This window comes from Leucopleurus acutus (genome assembly GCF_964270905.1).
Source record: "Leucopleurus acutus genome assembly, chromosome: 16".
NCBI classification, from domain to species: Eukaryota; Metazoa; Chordata; class Mammalia; order Artiodactyla; family Delphinidae; genus Leucopleurus; species Leucopleurus acutus.
In genome coordinates this window covers 57,724,859-57,742,130 of record NC_139158.1, presented here as the reverse complement: position 1 = coordinate 57,742,130, position 17,272 = coordinate 57,724,859, and the positions used below count along the sequence as shown (strand labels likewise).

General features: G+C 38.9%; 1 protein-coding gene across 4 annotated transcripts in view; it reads left to right on the top strand.

The window, feature by feature from the left end:
* Positions 1-17,272, top strand: part of ATRN (attractin) — a 175,850-nt gene that overhangs the window by 104,838 nt on the left and 53,740 nt on the right. For all 4 annotated transcript variants that reach the window (XM_082858005.1, XM_082858002.1, XM_082858004.1 and 1 more), the window contains exons 21-24: positions 833-885; positions 4,826-4,920; positions 8,363-8,441; positions 10,188-10,345. In XM_082858005.1, the coding sequence (XP_082714131.1) occupies positions 833-885; positions 4,826-4,920; positions 8,363-8,441; positions 10,188-10,345 (385 nt within the window). The remainder of the gene's footprint in view (positions 1-832; positions 886-4,825; positions 4,921-8,362; positions 8,442-10,187; positions 10,346-17,272) is intronic.

Below are 17,272 nucleotides of genomic sequence, written 5' to 3'. Positions count from 1 at the left end.
TGCCTGAATCACTTTGTAAAGTGGGAGCCTGGGTTTTACTGATGTTCATAGATGATATTTATGAGGAAATTAATAATTCTTTTTTACTAGAACTTATTTTTTTCTCCAGACTGATGAACCATGTCCAAGGGTTGTTTTTGGTTTTTTATTTTTTAAGTGATTCTTGGTTTTTAGCCTTCTCTCACTTGTATTTAAAGAACAGGTTCAATTTATCCAGGAAAAGTGAAAAATGAATATATGAAAAATGTTTTTTTTTTTTTTTTCAGTAACAGCTCTGATTTTATTGCAGTAATAAAAACAGACAGCTAGATGGCCCTAGGAGAAAAACACATGTAAGATAGCCATTCTTCCACTTAGCCACCATTTACATCTTTTGGCATAATCTCTTCTAAACAGTTTGCCTTTGCCACAGTCTCATCCACACCCACACATTCCAAAATGGATAAAAACTTAATTACTTTATTAGCAACTAACCACAGGTAAGTCAATTTGAAAAATGTTTTAACTGCACTTGTAGAAGAATATTTAGTCCATACAAAAGTGAACATGTGTTTTTCGTGATAATAGGATCTAAATTTTATTTTATTTGAATTTATCTCATGTGCTTTGGCAAATGTTTATCAGTTGGTGGTGGTGTGAACTGCTGGGCAGTCAGCATTGAAAATGAATGCAAAGTCTTGTTAGTCCATCTGATTTGAGTAACAGTGAAGAATGTAATTGTACTGACTCAAAAACTGGTAGTTTATATAAAAAGATCTACTTGATTTTAAAGTGAATGTTGATTCTGTTTTAAGTAACAACAGAAAATAATCTTCATTTTGTTTCCCCCTAGATGTGAAGTAGAAAATCGATACCAAGGAAACCCTCTCAAAGGAACATGTTACTGTAAGTGTTTTTGCAGTTCTCATTTGTCTAGAAGCAAAGTAGTTCAGTAAAACATTATTTTCTTTAACATGGTTTGAGAATGATAAGTGCTATAGGAATATAGTAACCACCCATAGAAGTGTCGCCTAATTTGATGTGTTACAGTCTATTAAATTTAATACATATGTAAACTATTTTAGGCTGCTTTAATTCTGGTTATGGTTTATATCAGTATGTCCATAGCAGATATCAGGGAAGAGTACAGAGATATACGTCTCTGGCTTTCCTAATTTATATTCTCTTGAAACCTTATTTCATTTGCCATTATGTGGTTGGGGTCATTGTATGTCATATTTTAGGATCGATCAAAAACAGAATTCTTAAAATATAGTTGAAGTTATTCCCTCTGAAACTGATTTGTGTTAACCACCTCTCTAGGAACTAATATGTAAAATAAAATATCTAGTGACTAACTTACAGTGAACAGTAAATCTGGAAAGGTGACCAGGTCCTTATGGGTAAATGCATTTTCTTCCTGTAGGAGAATCCACATACTAGGTCAGATTATGGAACCAAAGGAAAATGAGCTATTGTTTTCACATTCTGTTATAATTATATACTGGCTTTTCTGGGTAAAATAATGTCCACTCAAAATTCATGTCCAGCTAGAACCTATAAATGTGTTTTTCTAGTAAAAAACAAGAGAAAAACTTCATGACCTTGTATATGGGAAGGTTCTTAGTTGTGATACGAAAAGCACAATTCATAAAAGAAAAACTCATTTATTGGGACTTATCAAAATTTAAAACTTGTGTTTTTAAAAAATACTGTTTAAAAAGTAAAAAACAAGGGACTTCCCTGGTGGTGCAGTGGTTAAGAATCTGCCTGCCAGTTCAGGGAACACGGGTTCAATCCTTGGTCTGGGAAGATCCCACATGCCATGGAGCAACTAAGCCCATGCGCCACTACTGAGCCTGTGCTCTAGAGCCCGCGAGCCACAACTGCTGAGCCTGCATGCCACAACTACTGAAGCCCACGCACCTAGAGCCCTTGCTCCACAACAAGAGAAGCCACCACAGTGAGAAGCCCACACACGGCAACGAAGAGTAGGCCCCACTCCACAACTAGAGAAAGCTCACGCGCAGCAATGAAGACCCAACGCAGCCAAAATTAAATAAATAAATTAATTTTTAAAAAAGTAAACAACCAGCTACAGACTAAGGAAAATGTTTACAAAGCGTATCTTTGATTAAGAGTTTATATTTAGAATATATGAAGAACTCTTACAACTGGATAAGGGGACAATTTCAGTTAAAAACAGACAAAGATTTGAATAGACATTTCACCAAAGAAGATAGACGAATTGCCAATAAGCACTTGAAGAAATGTGTAACATTATTAGACATTTGGGATATGTGTATTAAAACCACAATGAGGGGGCTTCCCTGGTGGCGCAGTGGTTGAGAGTCCGCCTGCCAACGCAGGGGACATGGGTTCGAGCCCTGGTCCAGGAAGATCCCACATGCCGCGGAGCAACTAGGCCCATGCGCCACAACTGCTGAGCCTGCGCTCTGGAGCCCAACGAGCCACAACTACTGAGCCCGCGTGTCACAACTACTGAGGCCCGCGCTCCTGGAGCCCGTGCTCTGCAACGGGAGAGGCCACCGCAACGAGAGGCCCGTGCACTGCAACGGAGAGTGGCCCCCGCTCACTGCAACTGGAGAGAGCCCACGCACAGCAACGAAGACCCAATGCAGCCAAAAGTAAATAAATTAAATAAATTAAAAAAAAAACACACAATGAGGGGGCTTTCCTGGTGGCGCAGCAGTTAAGAATCCACCTGCCAATGCAGGGGACACGGGTTCGAGCCCTCGTCCGGGAAGATCCTACATGCCGCTGAGCAGCTAAGGCCATGTGCCACAACTACTGAGCCTGTGCTCTAGAGCCCGTGAGCCACAACTACTGAGCTCACGCAACACAGCTACTGAAGCCCGCCTGCCTAGAGCCCGTGCTCTGCAACAAAAGAAGCCACTGCAATGAGAAGCCCATGCACCGCAACGAAGAGTAGCCCCCGCTAGCCACAACTAGAGAAAGCCCGCACGCAGCAACAAAGACCCAACGCAGCCAAAAAAAAAAACCAAACACACAGTGAGATACACCCCTAGAATGACTAGAATCAAAAGCCAATACAGTGGCTTAATAAAAGACAACTGGATTCTCATATATGCTTCTGCATTCAATCTGTTGCACTATGTCTCTTTGGTTAAAGTACACACAAAAAAAACCTGGCCCCACCAGACATATAGTTAGAAATGGATGGAGTGTTTTAATAACCTTTTCAGGTAACTGGGTATTATCTTTTGATACCATATCAAAGCCAGGCAACTGGTCATATCTTAAAGGTTAGTTTAGGGCTTCCCTGGTGGCGCAGTGGTTGAGAGTCCGCCTGCCGATGCAGGGGACACGGGTTCGTGGCCCGGTCCGGGAAGATCCCACATGCCGCGGAGCGGCTGGGCCTGCGCGTCCAGAGCCTGTGCTCCACAACGGGAGAGGCCACAACAGTGAGAGGCCCACGTACAGCCAAAAAAAGAAAGGTTAGTTTATAATGTGAAACCTGAAACCATATCAATTAATTTTTTGTAATCTGGTACCTTATATTTCTCTATCTTGAAAAATAAAAGCCAATACCAAGTTTTAGCAATGATGTGGAGAAAGTGAAACCCTTTTAAATTTTTTGTGGGAATATAAAATGGTTTTCCACTTTGGAAAATCATTTGGCAGTTTTTTGAACAGTTAAAAATAAACTTACCAACAACTCCCCATTTCCCTCTTCCCCTACCCTCTAACAACCACCATTCTACTTTGTCTATATGAATTTGACTATTCTAGGTACTTCATATAAGTGGAAATATATAGTATTTGTCTTTTTGTGATTCATTTATTTCATTTAGCATAATGTCCTCAAGGTTCATTCATGTTGTAGCATGTGTCACAATTTCCTTTCTCTTTAAGACTGAGTGATACTCCATTGAATGTATATACCATATTTTGTTTATCCATTCGTCTGTTGATGGACACTTGGTTTGCTTCCACCATTGGGCTATGATCTCTTTGGCTGCTATGAACATGGTTGTACAAATAGCCCTTCAGGATCCTACTCTCAGTTCTTTTGGTATATACTCAGAAGTGGAATTGCTGGATCATTTGGTAATTCTATTTTAATTTTTTGAGGAACTGCCATACTGTTTTTCACAGCAGCTGCACCATTCCCACCAGCAGTGCACAAGGGTTCCAATTTCTCCACATCCTCACCAACACTTTTTTCGGTGGTAGCCATCCTACTACAGGTGATGTGTTATCTCATTGTGGTTTTGATTTGTATTTCCCTAATGATCATTGATGTTGAGCACCTTTTCATGTGCTTATTGGCCATTTGTATATCTTCTTTGGAGAACTATCTATTCAAGTCTTTGCCCATTTTTAAATCGGGTTGTTGAATTGTACAGTACTTCTTAGAATTAAATTATACCATCTTTAGCCAGTAGGCTCTTTTTCAAGCTATGTTCTTTTGCTACATTACATTAGTCTTTGAATGCTTTCTTGCTTTCTAGAATAAGATAACTGAGGCACATATTCCTTGCCCCAAACCTGAAATCAACCATTTTTACTTGGAGTCTTGGTTTCTTTTATACCATTAATTTATAGCTTTGTATCCTTAAGCATAAATAGATGCTCAATTAATATTTCTAGGTAAGTTAGCTTGGAGCCTAAAATCTCAACCAGGGTGATGATACAAGGAGGTTTTGGTGTTAACTCAAACAAAATGACATTACCCACAGACTTTGCCAAAAGTGCTTTCCTGGCTGTTGAATGTTTATGAGAAAATCAATCTGTATCTCTAGAGACCTATTTTGTTTTGTTTTGTTTCAGTTGTTAAATACACATTTCTTTCTTTCCATAGATACTCTTCTTATTGACTATCAGTTCACCTTTAGCCTATCCCAGGAAGATGACCGCTATTACACAGCCATCAATTTTGTGGCTACACCTGATGAAGTAAGATTTAAAAGTCTTCTTACTTTGTTTTGAATTTGTGTGGAACTTTTTCTTGGTCACTATGGATAGAAGCACTGCCTTAGCAGCGGTCTCCAGAAGTGGAGTCCACAGGATGATGTTTAGAGGTACAGGAAAGAAATGTTAGAATCTACATTTATCTCCTTTGTATTTAAAAGGTAAGATTTACCATGTTGTTAAGATTTTTTTTTCTTTTTTTGCAGTATGCAGGCCTCTCACTGTTATGGCCTCTCCTGTTGCAGAGCACAGGCTCCAGACGGGCAGGCTCAGCGGCCATGGCTCACGGGCCTAGCCGCTCCGCGGCATATGGGATCTTCCCGGACTGGGGCACAAACCCGTGTCCCCTGCATCGGCAGGCGGACTCTCAACCACTGCGCCACCAGGGAAGCCCCATGTTGTTAAGATTTACCATGATCTGATATACAGAGTGACACTGACTCCACACATACTTGGTTTGCCCATCAGCCCATCACAGCCCCATACAGGAAAGGAAAGGAGACTGCAAGGGGAACTTCCCTGTTAGGGGGGCAGTGTCAGAACCGAGATTTACTCTCTCAGAATGGAAATTAATACCAGTGATGCAAGACAGAGGTGACATTTATGCTCCTAGAATGAGTTCCTATCCTCATTAGGAGGTAAAAACAGTGAAGAAGTAAGCCAGAAATAATTGAAATTACTAAGGTAACTATTTGAAATGTATTTTTATATCTACTGTTGTTAATGGTAAACCCCAACCTGCCATAAGGTATTACCTAGAGGTAAAAGGGAGCCAACACAGTATGACATTTAAAAGTAAAGCATCTAGAATATGAACACGCACCTATATGATTTCTTCAGTGAAACATAAAGTCATTTAATACCTACTCTGGTACATAATGAAATTTTACTAAACCTAATGGTAAATTATTTAGGGGCCTCCTTGGAGGTTTCTTATTTCTCATCAACATACACAAAGCCATTTACCATTACAAAAATACAATGAATGGGGCTTCCCTGATGGCGCAGTGGTTGAGAGTCCGCCTGCCAATGCAGGGGACACGGGTTCGTGTCCCGGTCTGGGAAGATCCTACATGCCGCGGAGCGGCTGGGCCTATGAGCCATGGCTGCTGAGCCTGCGCATCCGGAGCCTGTGCTCCGCAACGGGAGAGGCCACAACAGTGAGAGGCCCGCATACCGCAAAAAAACAAAACAAAACAAAAATTACAATAAATGTAACAAATAATACATGGAAAACAATATGATAATAAGCCAAAGTGCATTCCTTTGATAACAGATGTTATCAACAAGCACTGCTAAATTTAAGAAATAATAAATCAGTAGTAAAATGAAGTCCAGTGTGGGATATTCACAATTAAATGAAAGTAAGATTTGTTTTTTGTATTCCACTTCAATGATAAAATTAAGAAGAGATGTACTAGAGAAGATACATTCTCATGAGTGAATAGCTTTTTAAGTAAAAATAATAAATGACTTTCAATGAAAATGTTTTGTGGAAAAATTGTGTTGGTATATCATTTCAGTGGCTGTACTGACCAGAATTTTTTTTAAATTTTTTAGGATAAGGCTATAGCAAAAGTACCACACATGAAATTTATTTACTGCCTTGTTTCTCTTATGACAGAATATTTAATAGTTACACAATGTATGTGTCCTGTCTTTTACAAAAGCATCAAGATTTCAAGGTTATTAATCCTTTCCAGGGAAAGAAGTAATTGCTAGTAATGTGCTACCAGCAAACATTAAAAAATAGGGAATTCCCTGGCGGTCCAGTGTTTAGGACTCCATGCTTCCACTGCAGGGGGCACGGGTTCGATCCTTGATCAGGGAACTAAGATCCCACGTGCCGTGATGCAGCTCAATAAATAAATAAACACTTGAGCTGTCCCTTTAAGAGGATGGTGAGGCCTTATCAATAAATGAGAAGGTAACTGCTTTATGAGAGAAACTTCTGGTTTGGAGATCACGTTTTGGAAATAGCTGTTTGGAAATGCTTCTATTGTTGTAATTTTTGTGCTGTAAAAACTATCAAAAGAATGCTCTTTAAAATCTTAATTTTCTAACCTGTTTTAAAAATCTTTCAATGTGAAGAATTTCAGCAGGATTGGATTCAAAAATATAAAATGCAACATCTGACTCATTTGGAAAAACAATTTTTTGACCCCAAGAAAGAGATTTATTAGCCAAATTTCAGGGAAAACTAAAAATTAGTATCATGATTTACCCAACACTACTGACAGTGCTCTTCTTCCAGCTGGCCCAACACATTCCTCAGAGATACCTTTTTCAGTCATTAAAACCGAGAGTCACAATAAATTAAACTAGCTCTTCAAACTGCTGTATCTCTAAGTGGTATACAAAGTTTTCAAAGGTAATAAGACATATTCTGTCATATTTCTCTTGAAATAATATTTTTAGTGAGAGAAAAATGTTCTTAATCATGGATGAAGACAATTTAAAGTTTTTAAATTTAGTTTATTTCAGCTTTATGTGCTATTCCTTAAAAACCACTTCCATTGGGCTTCCCTGGTGGTGCAGTGGTTGAGAGTCCACCTGCCAATGCAGGGGTTTGTGCCCCGGTCCGGGAAGATCCCACATGCCGCAGAGCGGCTGGGCCCATGAGCCATGGCCGCTGAGCCTGCGCGTCCGGAGCCTGTGCTCCATGATGGGAGAGGCCACAACAGTAAGAGGCCCGTGTACTGCAAACAAACAAACAAACAAACAAAAAAAAAAAAAACCACTTCCATTTTGGAGAACTTTACACTGTATATAATCTATGGGTTCAGAAGTACATAGGTTTGATTTATAAGTTAATATAAATTGAGACACTTGACCAAGTGTTTTACTCTTCAGACATTTGGACAGGGCTGCCCAGAGGATCCTTAAGAGGCTGATTCCCTAACATAGGTCACGGGATGTAGGTCACTGTGCTCTGGTGAGGGTCTTTTTAAAAGATACTTTTTCATGGAGTTAGGCATTTGATAAAGCATTAAATCCCATATACTTTTTTTTTAATTCAACTAATTTATTTATTTGGTTGCACTGGGTCTTGGTTATGGCAGGCGGGCTCCTTAGTTGTGGCATGAGAACTCTTAGTTGCGGCATGCATGTAGGATCTAGTTCCCTGACCAGGGATCAGACACGGGGCCCCTGCATTGGGAGCACAAAGTCTTAACCAGTGTGCCACCAGGGAAGTCCCTAAATCCCATATACTTTTATGGGAGGGAAATGAAATTTGTTTGGGGTATATTGCTTATGTTAAGCTTAGAAATTTTGCTGTTCTATAAGCATGAGTTTCTCTTAAGACATTAAAGTATCTTTTTGTAATTAAGAAAGTTGAGAGTAGTAAAATTTAACTACTGCTTTCTTTTAAAATCAGGAAACTGTTACAGTAATTCATTTTCTAATTATTTGTACATCTCATTAGCAAAATAGGGATTTGGACATGTTCATCAATGCCTCCAAAAACTTCAACCTCAACATCACCTGGGCTGCCAGCTTCTCAGGTAAAGACATACCTAGAGAAGACCTTCCGAGTGGAGATAATTGATTGAGAAAGAGTTGAGAAAAGGGGCTCTGGAGACAGACAGATGGGTTTGAAACCCACTTTTGCCACTTATTAGCTGGAAGACCTTGAGCAAGTTTCTAAAATCTATCTCTAGACCCTTAGGGTTATTCATCTTAAAGAGAAGGTAATAATACTTATACTGTAGATTAAATTTGGCTATACCTGTCAGTGCCTGCCATGGTATCAAGATCAGTACATGCTCACGACCCCTGCCCTACTACCACCATTAATACCATTGCTGCAGCCTCTGCTGTGGTGCTGCCATCATCATCTCCATCCATGCTTCAGAAGTGAAAAATGCAATTGACTCAGTTTCAAGAAAAGGAAACATTTTTAATAGAATGAGATTTTAGTAGGTACAGGGGAAAATGTACTTTGGGAATTAAATAAAACTCTAAGAGCACAGCTTTTGCTGTCTTGTTTATCTTACAGTGATTTACTAAAGATCCTCTGAGCAGAAAATCTAAAGAAAGAAAGGGTGGCCCTGATGTAGTGGTTAAGAATGTAGCTCAGCAGACCTAGATTTGAATTCTCCCTGTTACTTGTTTTCTGAGCCAGTTTCCGCAGGTATGAAATGGGATAATAAAAACAGCCGTGTAGAATGTTCTGAGAATTAAATGAGATAATAAATGAAGTACTCAGTGTAAGTGCTAGAAACATGGGATATTCTCATCAAATGGTAATTATGTTTCATCATCATTATTACTATCACAATACTGTTTTTTGGTCAAAACACAATCAGTTAGACTGAAACAAAATAAAAACATTACTTTGCACATCACTTTGTGTTCATCATATCTTAAAAGATTGTGTAGAATTCAGAAAAGGTTCAGAAACTTGCAGTGAGGAGAGGTCTTTAAGAAAAAGTCTGAATTATCAAAGCCTTTGTTTGGAGAAAGGTAGCATCCCTGAGTATGTGATTGATTTACAATGACAGTCTCAATGAGGACCAGCCAATCTGGCTTCAGTCACAGGATTTAACTCAGACATGGGAAAAGCCTATTTCATGAATCTTTATAAACACTAGAATTCCTGGCTGAGGGACAATGTGGAATGTTGAAGGACTGCCTGGGAATAGGATAGGTTTATATCAGATTGGAGGGATTTAGAGTCAGTTGTAGCTGGTAGCAGAAGGGACTGAGTGACCCCTAGAGCTCCTTCCTCCCTGCTGCTGTTGAGACTTGCGGTCACTGCTAGTTAAAAAGTGAGGGCTGAATCCGTGTCCCTGGTATGGGGGATCTAGAGCACTGCCAAACAGCTTTAAGGGGGCAGTGCAAAGCAAGTGAAGTGTTGTGGGCAGAATGAATGCCATTGCTTGTTAATAGGATTCTAGTGGTATCTGGATTTTCAAAGCCACATGTAGCCTGTTTCTGTGGGAGGAGTTGTAGGGGATCCTGGTAAAGTCATCTGGGTTAAGGGCATAGGCTTGTGTATCAGCCCTCCCAGCTTCAAATCCCAACTCTACTTCCTGGCTATGTGACCTGAGCCAAGTTACTTATTTTTCCTGAACCTGAGTTTTCTGATGTGTAAATGAGGATAATAGTTGTCACAATTAAATGAGATCGAGCTCTTAAAGGCCGTTTCTGGAACATAGTGTTTAATAAATGCTATTATCATTATTATTAGTGAGGGCAGATTCGGTCCCCTAAAAAGTCTCTTTATTTCATTCTTTTCTTCCTAACAGCTGGAACCCAGGCTGGAGAAGAGATGCCTGTTGTTTCAAAAACAAACATTAAGGAGTACAAAGATAGTTTCTCTAATGAGAAGTTTGATTTTCGCAACCACCCAAATATCACTTTCTTTGTTTATGTCAGTAATTTCACCTGGCCCATCAAAATTCAGGTAAGAAGTGCTTTTTAGTCTCATACTTGCAAAGATGGTGAAATGTCTGTAGTGAAACTAAATTCACTAATCTGTAACTTGCGGTAAACGAAATGTACAATATTAATATTGTTTTGCCTTTGTAATATCTGTGGTAAAGGAGTGCTGAGCACATACCATAAAAGAAGATTGTAGTGGGGCTGCCTTAAATCACTTATGAAGGAAATTTATAAGCACTTTTTAAATAAATTTATTTTTATTTATTTATTTTTGGCTGAGTTGGGTATTTGTTGCTGCACACGGGCTTTCTCTAGTTGCAGCGAGCGGGGGCTACTCTTTGTTGCGGTGCTTCTCACTGAAGTGGCTTCTCGTTCCGGGGCACAGGGTCTAGGTGCGTGGGCTTCAGTAATTGTGGCACGTGGACTCAGTAGTTGTGGCTTGTGGGCTCTAGAGCACAGGCTCAGTAGTTGTGGCGCATGTAGTTGTTGCTCCGCGGCATGTGGGATCTTCCTGGACCAGGGATCGAACCCGTGTCCCCTGCATTGGCAGGTGGATTCTTAACCACTGTGCCACCAGGGAAGTCCCTGTAAGCACTTTTGAAAGCAAGTGATATATAACAGATTTGGTAATTACAACTGTATTTATTTCTTCATTAAGGACTTGTCACTAAAAAGCCTCTAGAGCTACACAAAGAGCTTCAATTCTGGAATGAGTAAGGTGCATATAAATGAAGCAAACACACATAACCAGTGAAAGCTGGCGTATGGAAAGTGCCATATGAGAAGATCCCCAAAATGCTATCAGGTCTTAAAGGAGCATAGGATGGAGGGTAATGGGGACACAGTGGAGGACAGTATAAGGTCACCTTAAGGGTTTAGGCCTTATAGTCAGACAGATGCAGGTTTGAGCCCTGGCTTGCTCTTGTACAATTCCTGTAGGCTCTCCATGACTCAGATTCTTTGTACATGTGACCTGAAAGGGTAGGTCTAAGGGTTCATGTTGCCTGCTGCAGCCACTGCTGCTATCAACCTGCCCCTTTTCTCTGTTCCCAGGGGACCAGTGCACTCCCTCTTATCCAGGCTTGACCCATGGCCCCATTTATGCTCTTTATAATCATCTGTCACTATGTCTTTGAGGCCTTGCCTCAGTACTTTCTGCTTTAACCCCCTTCATTTTGGGTAAAGGTGTGGAGTTCCGGGAAGGGTGGACTTTTGTTTATTTGTTTAATTGAATTTATTTTTTATACAGCAGGTTCTTATTAGTTATCTATTTTATACATATTAGTGTATATATGTCAATCCCAATCTCCCAATTCATCCCACCACCACCACCACCCTTTTCCCCCCCTTGGTGTCCATACGTTTGTTCTCTACATCTGTGTCTAAGGGTGGACTTAGGAACGACTGATTCACCTTTAGCCGTGGAAACGTGGTCACTAGACTGGGGCTCTGGCTGCTTGCCAACTTTCAGTAGTGTGATCAAGTGAAGCAAGTCGCCACTGATCATTTGGGATGGGCTTGAAATCTTGTTCTGGTGGGTATGTGTTCATGCCTTGGGACTGTAACTAAAGAACAGTCAGTCACTCTTTTCCTTTCTGGAATGTGGAGGACAGGCTCTGTGTTGTATTTTTTTCTCACCACCCTCTTTTTCTATTTAGATGGTCCACAGATTTGTTTATCCTCTAATCTGCTTCTTCCTTTGTTCTTGCACACTCTCTGCTTCCCTTCCCAGCTAGCCTTCTTGTACGCATTGACCACACTCCCTGTTTGTTTCCTCTTATCCATTCACCCATCAGCCCGCAACAGTCTACCTTCCTCCTTCACCACATCCTGAAGCTGACTGCCACGGTGGACTCCAGTGACTGAATTCTTTAGTCCCCTTCTCCTTCTCATTGCATGATTTGAGTCAGCATCTTTCCTGCCTTCCTGGTCCTTTCCCTGATTCTCTAGCCTGTCTTTTTAAGGAATCTTCTTCCTTAAACACTGAGGTTGTCTGAGATTCAGGCCATGGTTCTCCTCTGTCTTTATCCCACTTGTAAGACTTATTGTACTACTTCTGTACTTTTGATTCTCAGTACTCTGTCTTCAGCCCTGCTTACACTTGAACTCCAGACCAGTGTTCTTAGTTGCTGCCTAGGCATCTCTACCTGGACATTCACAGGCTCCCTGTACTCAGGGAGTTAGTTATTCTTGTGATCTTAGCCCCAAACCCTCTGCTTCCTTTCTAGTGAATGGCACCACCATTTGTCCTATTGCATAAGCCAGGACCCTGGAAATTATTTGCATTCCTGGAATAAACCTGACTTGGCATGATATATGATTTTTTACTTTATCTGTTGCTGGACTCAGTTTCTAATATATTGGTTAGAATTTTGTATCTATCTCATGAGTGAGAAAGTCTGGTAATTTTCCTTTCCTGTCTTTGTTATGGTTTTTATATCAAAGTTAAACTAACCTTTATTTATAAATTGAGGAGTTATCTCTCTTTCTCACTTCTGAAAGACGTTATATAAGATTAGAATTATATGAATATATGAACCTTGCATACTTGATAGATCCCTGTTGTAAAATCATTTGATTCTGGTGTTTTATTTGTGGAGTTTTCTTTTCTTTTTTAATTGCTGATTCAACTTCTTTAATAGTTACGGGATGTTTTGGATATTCTCTCTCTGTTTGCATTACTTAAGATAATTTTTTCTAGATGTTAATTTATTTCATATGTTTTCAAATGCATTGACACAAAGTTGTTCACACTGTCCTCTTATCTTGGCAGCATCTGTGCTTAAGTGTATTGAATCATATACTTAAAAATGGTTAAAATGGTAAATTTTATCTTAATATATATTTGCCCCAATTTTTTAAACTTTAAAAAAACAGACCAGAGGGCAGACAGCAAAAGCAAGAAGAACTACAATCCTGCAGCCTGTGGAACAAAAACCACATTCACAGAAAGATAGACAAGATGAAAAGGCAGAGGGCTATGTACCAGATGAAGGAACAAGATAAAACCCCAGAAAAACAACTAAATGAAATGGAGATAGGCAACCTTCAAGAAAATGAATTCAGAATAATGATAGTGAAGATGATCCAGGACCTCGGAAAAAGAATGGAGGCAAAGATCGAGAAGATGCAAGAAATGTTTAACAAAGACCTAAAAAAATTAAAGAACAAACAAACAGAGATGAACAATACAATAACTGAAATGAAAACTAGACTAGAAGGAATCAATAGCAGAATAACTGAGGCAGAAGAGCAGATAAGTGACCTGGAAGACAGAATGGTGGAATTCACTGCTGCAGAACAAAATAAAGAAAAAAGAATGAAAAGGAATGAAGACAGCCTAAGAGACCTCTGGGACAACATTAAACTCAACAACATTCACATTATAGGGGTGCCAGAAGGAAAAGAGAGAGAGAAAGGACCAGAGAAAATATTTGAAGAGATTATAGTTGAAACGTTCCTTAACATGGGAAAGGAAATAGCCACCCAAGTCCAGGAAGCGCAATGAGTCCCATACAGGATAAACCCAAGGAGAAACACACTGAGACACGTAGTAATCAAATTGACAAAAATTAAAGACAAAGAGAAATTATTGAAAGCAGCAAGGGAAAAACAACAAATAACATACAAGGGAACTCCCATAAGATTAACAGCTGATTTCTCAGCAGAAACTCTACAAGCCAGAAGAGAGTGGCATATATACTTAAAGTGATGAAAGGGAAGAACCTACAACCAAGATTACTCTACCCAGCAAGGATCTCATTCAGATTCGATGGAGAAATCAAAAGCTTTAAAGACAAGCAAAAGCTAAGAGAATTCAGCACTACCAAACGAGCTCTACAACAAATGCTAAAGGAACTTCTCTAAGTGGGAAACACAAGAGAAGAAAAGGACCTACAAAAACAAACCCAACGCAATTAAGAAAATGGTAATAGGAACATACATATTGATAATTACCTTAAACGTGAATGGATTAGATGCTCCAACCAAAAGACACAGCCTTGCTGAATGGATACAAAAGTAAGACCCATATATATGCTGTCTACAAGAGACCCACTTCAGACCTAGGGACACATACAGACTGAAAGTGAGGGGATGGAAAAAGATATTCCATGCCAATGGAAATCAAAAGAAAGCTGGAGTAGCAATACTCATATCAGATAAAATAGACTTTAACGAATGTTACAAGACACAAGGAAGGACACTACATAATGATCAAGGGATCAATCCAAGAAGAAGATATAACAATTATAAATATATATGCACCCAGCATAGGAGCACCTCAATACATAAGGCAACTGCTAACAGCTGTAAAAGAGGAAATGGACAGTAACGCAATAATAGTGGGGGACTTTAACACCTCACTTACACAAATGGACAGATCATCCAAAATGAAAATAAATAAACAGAAGCTTTAAATGACACAATAGACCAGATAGATTTAATTGATATTTATAGGACATTCCATCCAAAAACAACAGATTAAACTTTCTTCTCAAGTGCACACGGAACATTCTCCAGGGTAGATCATATCTTGGGTCACAAATCAAGCCTCAGTAAATTTAAGAAAATTGAAATCATATCAAGCATCTTTTCTGACCACAACACTATGAGATTAGAAATGAATTACAGGGGAAAAAAACGTAAAAAACACAAACACATGGAGGCTAAACACTACGTTACTAAATAACCACGAGATCACTGAAGAAATCAAACAGGAAGTCAAAAACTACCTAGAGACAAATGACAATGAAAGCACGACAATCCAAAACCTATGGGATGCAGCAAAAGCAGTTCTAAGAGGGAAGTTTATAGCTATACAAGCCAACCTCAAGAAACAAGAAAAATCTCAAATAAACAATCTAGCCTTACACCTAAAGGAACTAGAGAAAGAAGAACAAACAAAACCCAAAGTTAGCAGAAGGAAAGAAATCATAAAGATCAGAGCAGAAATAAATGAAATAGAAAGAAAGAAAACAATAGCAAAGATCAGTAAAACTAAAAACTGGTTCTTTGAGAAGATAAACAAAATTGATAAACCATTAGCAAGACTCATCAAGAAAAAGAGGGAGAGGACTCAGATCAGTAAAATTAGAAATGAAAAAGGAGAAGTTACAACAGACACGCAGAAATACAAAGCATCCTAAGAGACTACTGCCAGCAACTCTATGCCAATAAAATGGACAACCTGGAATAAATAGACAAATTCTTAGAAAGGTATAACCTTCCAAGACTGAAGCAGGAAGAAATAGAAAATATGAACAGACCAATCACAAGTAATGAAATTGAAACTGTGATAAAAAATTTTCCAACAAAGAGAAGTCCAGGACCGGATGGCTTCACAGGTGAATTCTATCAAACATTTAGAGAAGAGCTAAAACCCATCCTTCTCAAACTCTTCCAAAAAATTGCAGAGGAAGGAACACTCCCAAACTCATTCTATGAGGCCACCATCACCCTGATACCAAAACCAGACAAAGATACTACAAAAAGAGAAAATTACAGACCAATATCACTGATGAATATAGATGCAAAAATTCTCAACAAAATACTAGCAAACAGAATCCAACAACACATTAAAAGGATCATACACCGTGACCAAGTGGGATTTATGCCAGGGATGCAAGGATTCTTCAATATATGCAAATCAATCAATGTGATACACCATATTAACAAATTGAAGAATAAAAACCTTACGATCATCTCAATAGATGCAGAAAAAGCTTTTGACAAAATTCAACACCGATATATGGTAAAAACTCTCCACAAAGTGGGCATAGAGGGAACCTACCTCAACATAGTAAAGGCCATATATGAAAAACCCACAGCAAACATCATTCTCAATGGTGAAAAACTGAAAGCATTTCCTCTAAGATCAGGAACAAGACAAGGATGTCCACTCTCACTGCTGTTATTCAACATAGTTTTGGAAGTCCTAGCCACGGCAATCAGAGAAGAAAAAGGAATACTAAATTGGAAAAGAAGAAGTAAAACTGTCACTGTTTGCATATGACATGATACTGTAAATAGAAAATCCTAAAGATGCCACCAGAAAACTACTAGAGGTAATCAATGAATTTGGTAAAGTAGCAGGATACAAAATTAATGCACAGAAATCTCTTGCATTCCTATACACTAATGAGAAAAATCTGAAAGAGAAATTAAGGAAACACTCCCATTTACCATTGCAACAAAAAGAATAAAATACCTAGGAATAAACCTACCTAGGGAGACAAAAGACCTGTATGCAGAAAACTGTAAGACACTGATGAAAGAAATTAAAAATGATACCAACAGATGGAGAGATATACCATGTTCTTGGATTGGAAGAATCAATATTGTGAAAATGACTATACTACTGAAAGCAATCTACAGATTCAATGCAATCCCTATCAAATTACCAGTGACATTTTTTACGGAACTAGAACAAAAAATCTTAAAATTTGTATGGAGACACAAAAGACCCAGAATACCCAAAGCAGTCTTGAGGGAAAAAAATGGAGCTGGAGGAATCAGACTCCCTGACTTCAGACTATAATACAAACCTACAGTAATCAAGACAATATGGTACTGGCACAAAAACAGAAACATAGATCAATGGAACAAGATCGAAAGCCCAGAGGTAAACCCATGCACCTATGGTCAACTAATCTATGACAAAGGAGGCAAGGATATACAATGGAGAAAAGACAGTCTCTTCAATAAGTGGTGCTGGGAAAACTGGACAGCTACATGTAAAAGAATGAAATTAGAACACTCCCTAACACCATACACAAAAATAAAACCAAAATGGATTAGAGACCTAAATGTAAGACCAGACACTATAAAACTCTTAGAGGAAAACATATGCAGAACACTCTTTGACATAAATCACAGCAAGATCTTTTTTGATCCACCTCCTAGAGTAATTGAAATAAAAACAAAAATAAACAAATGGGACCTAATGAAA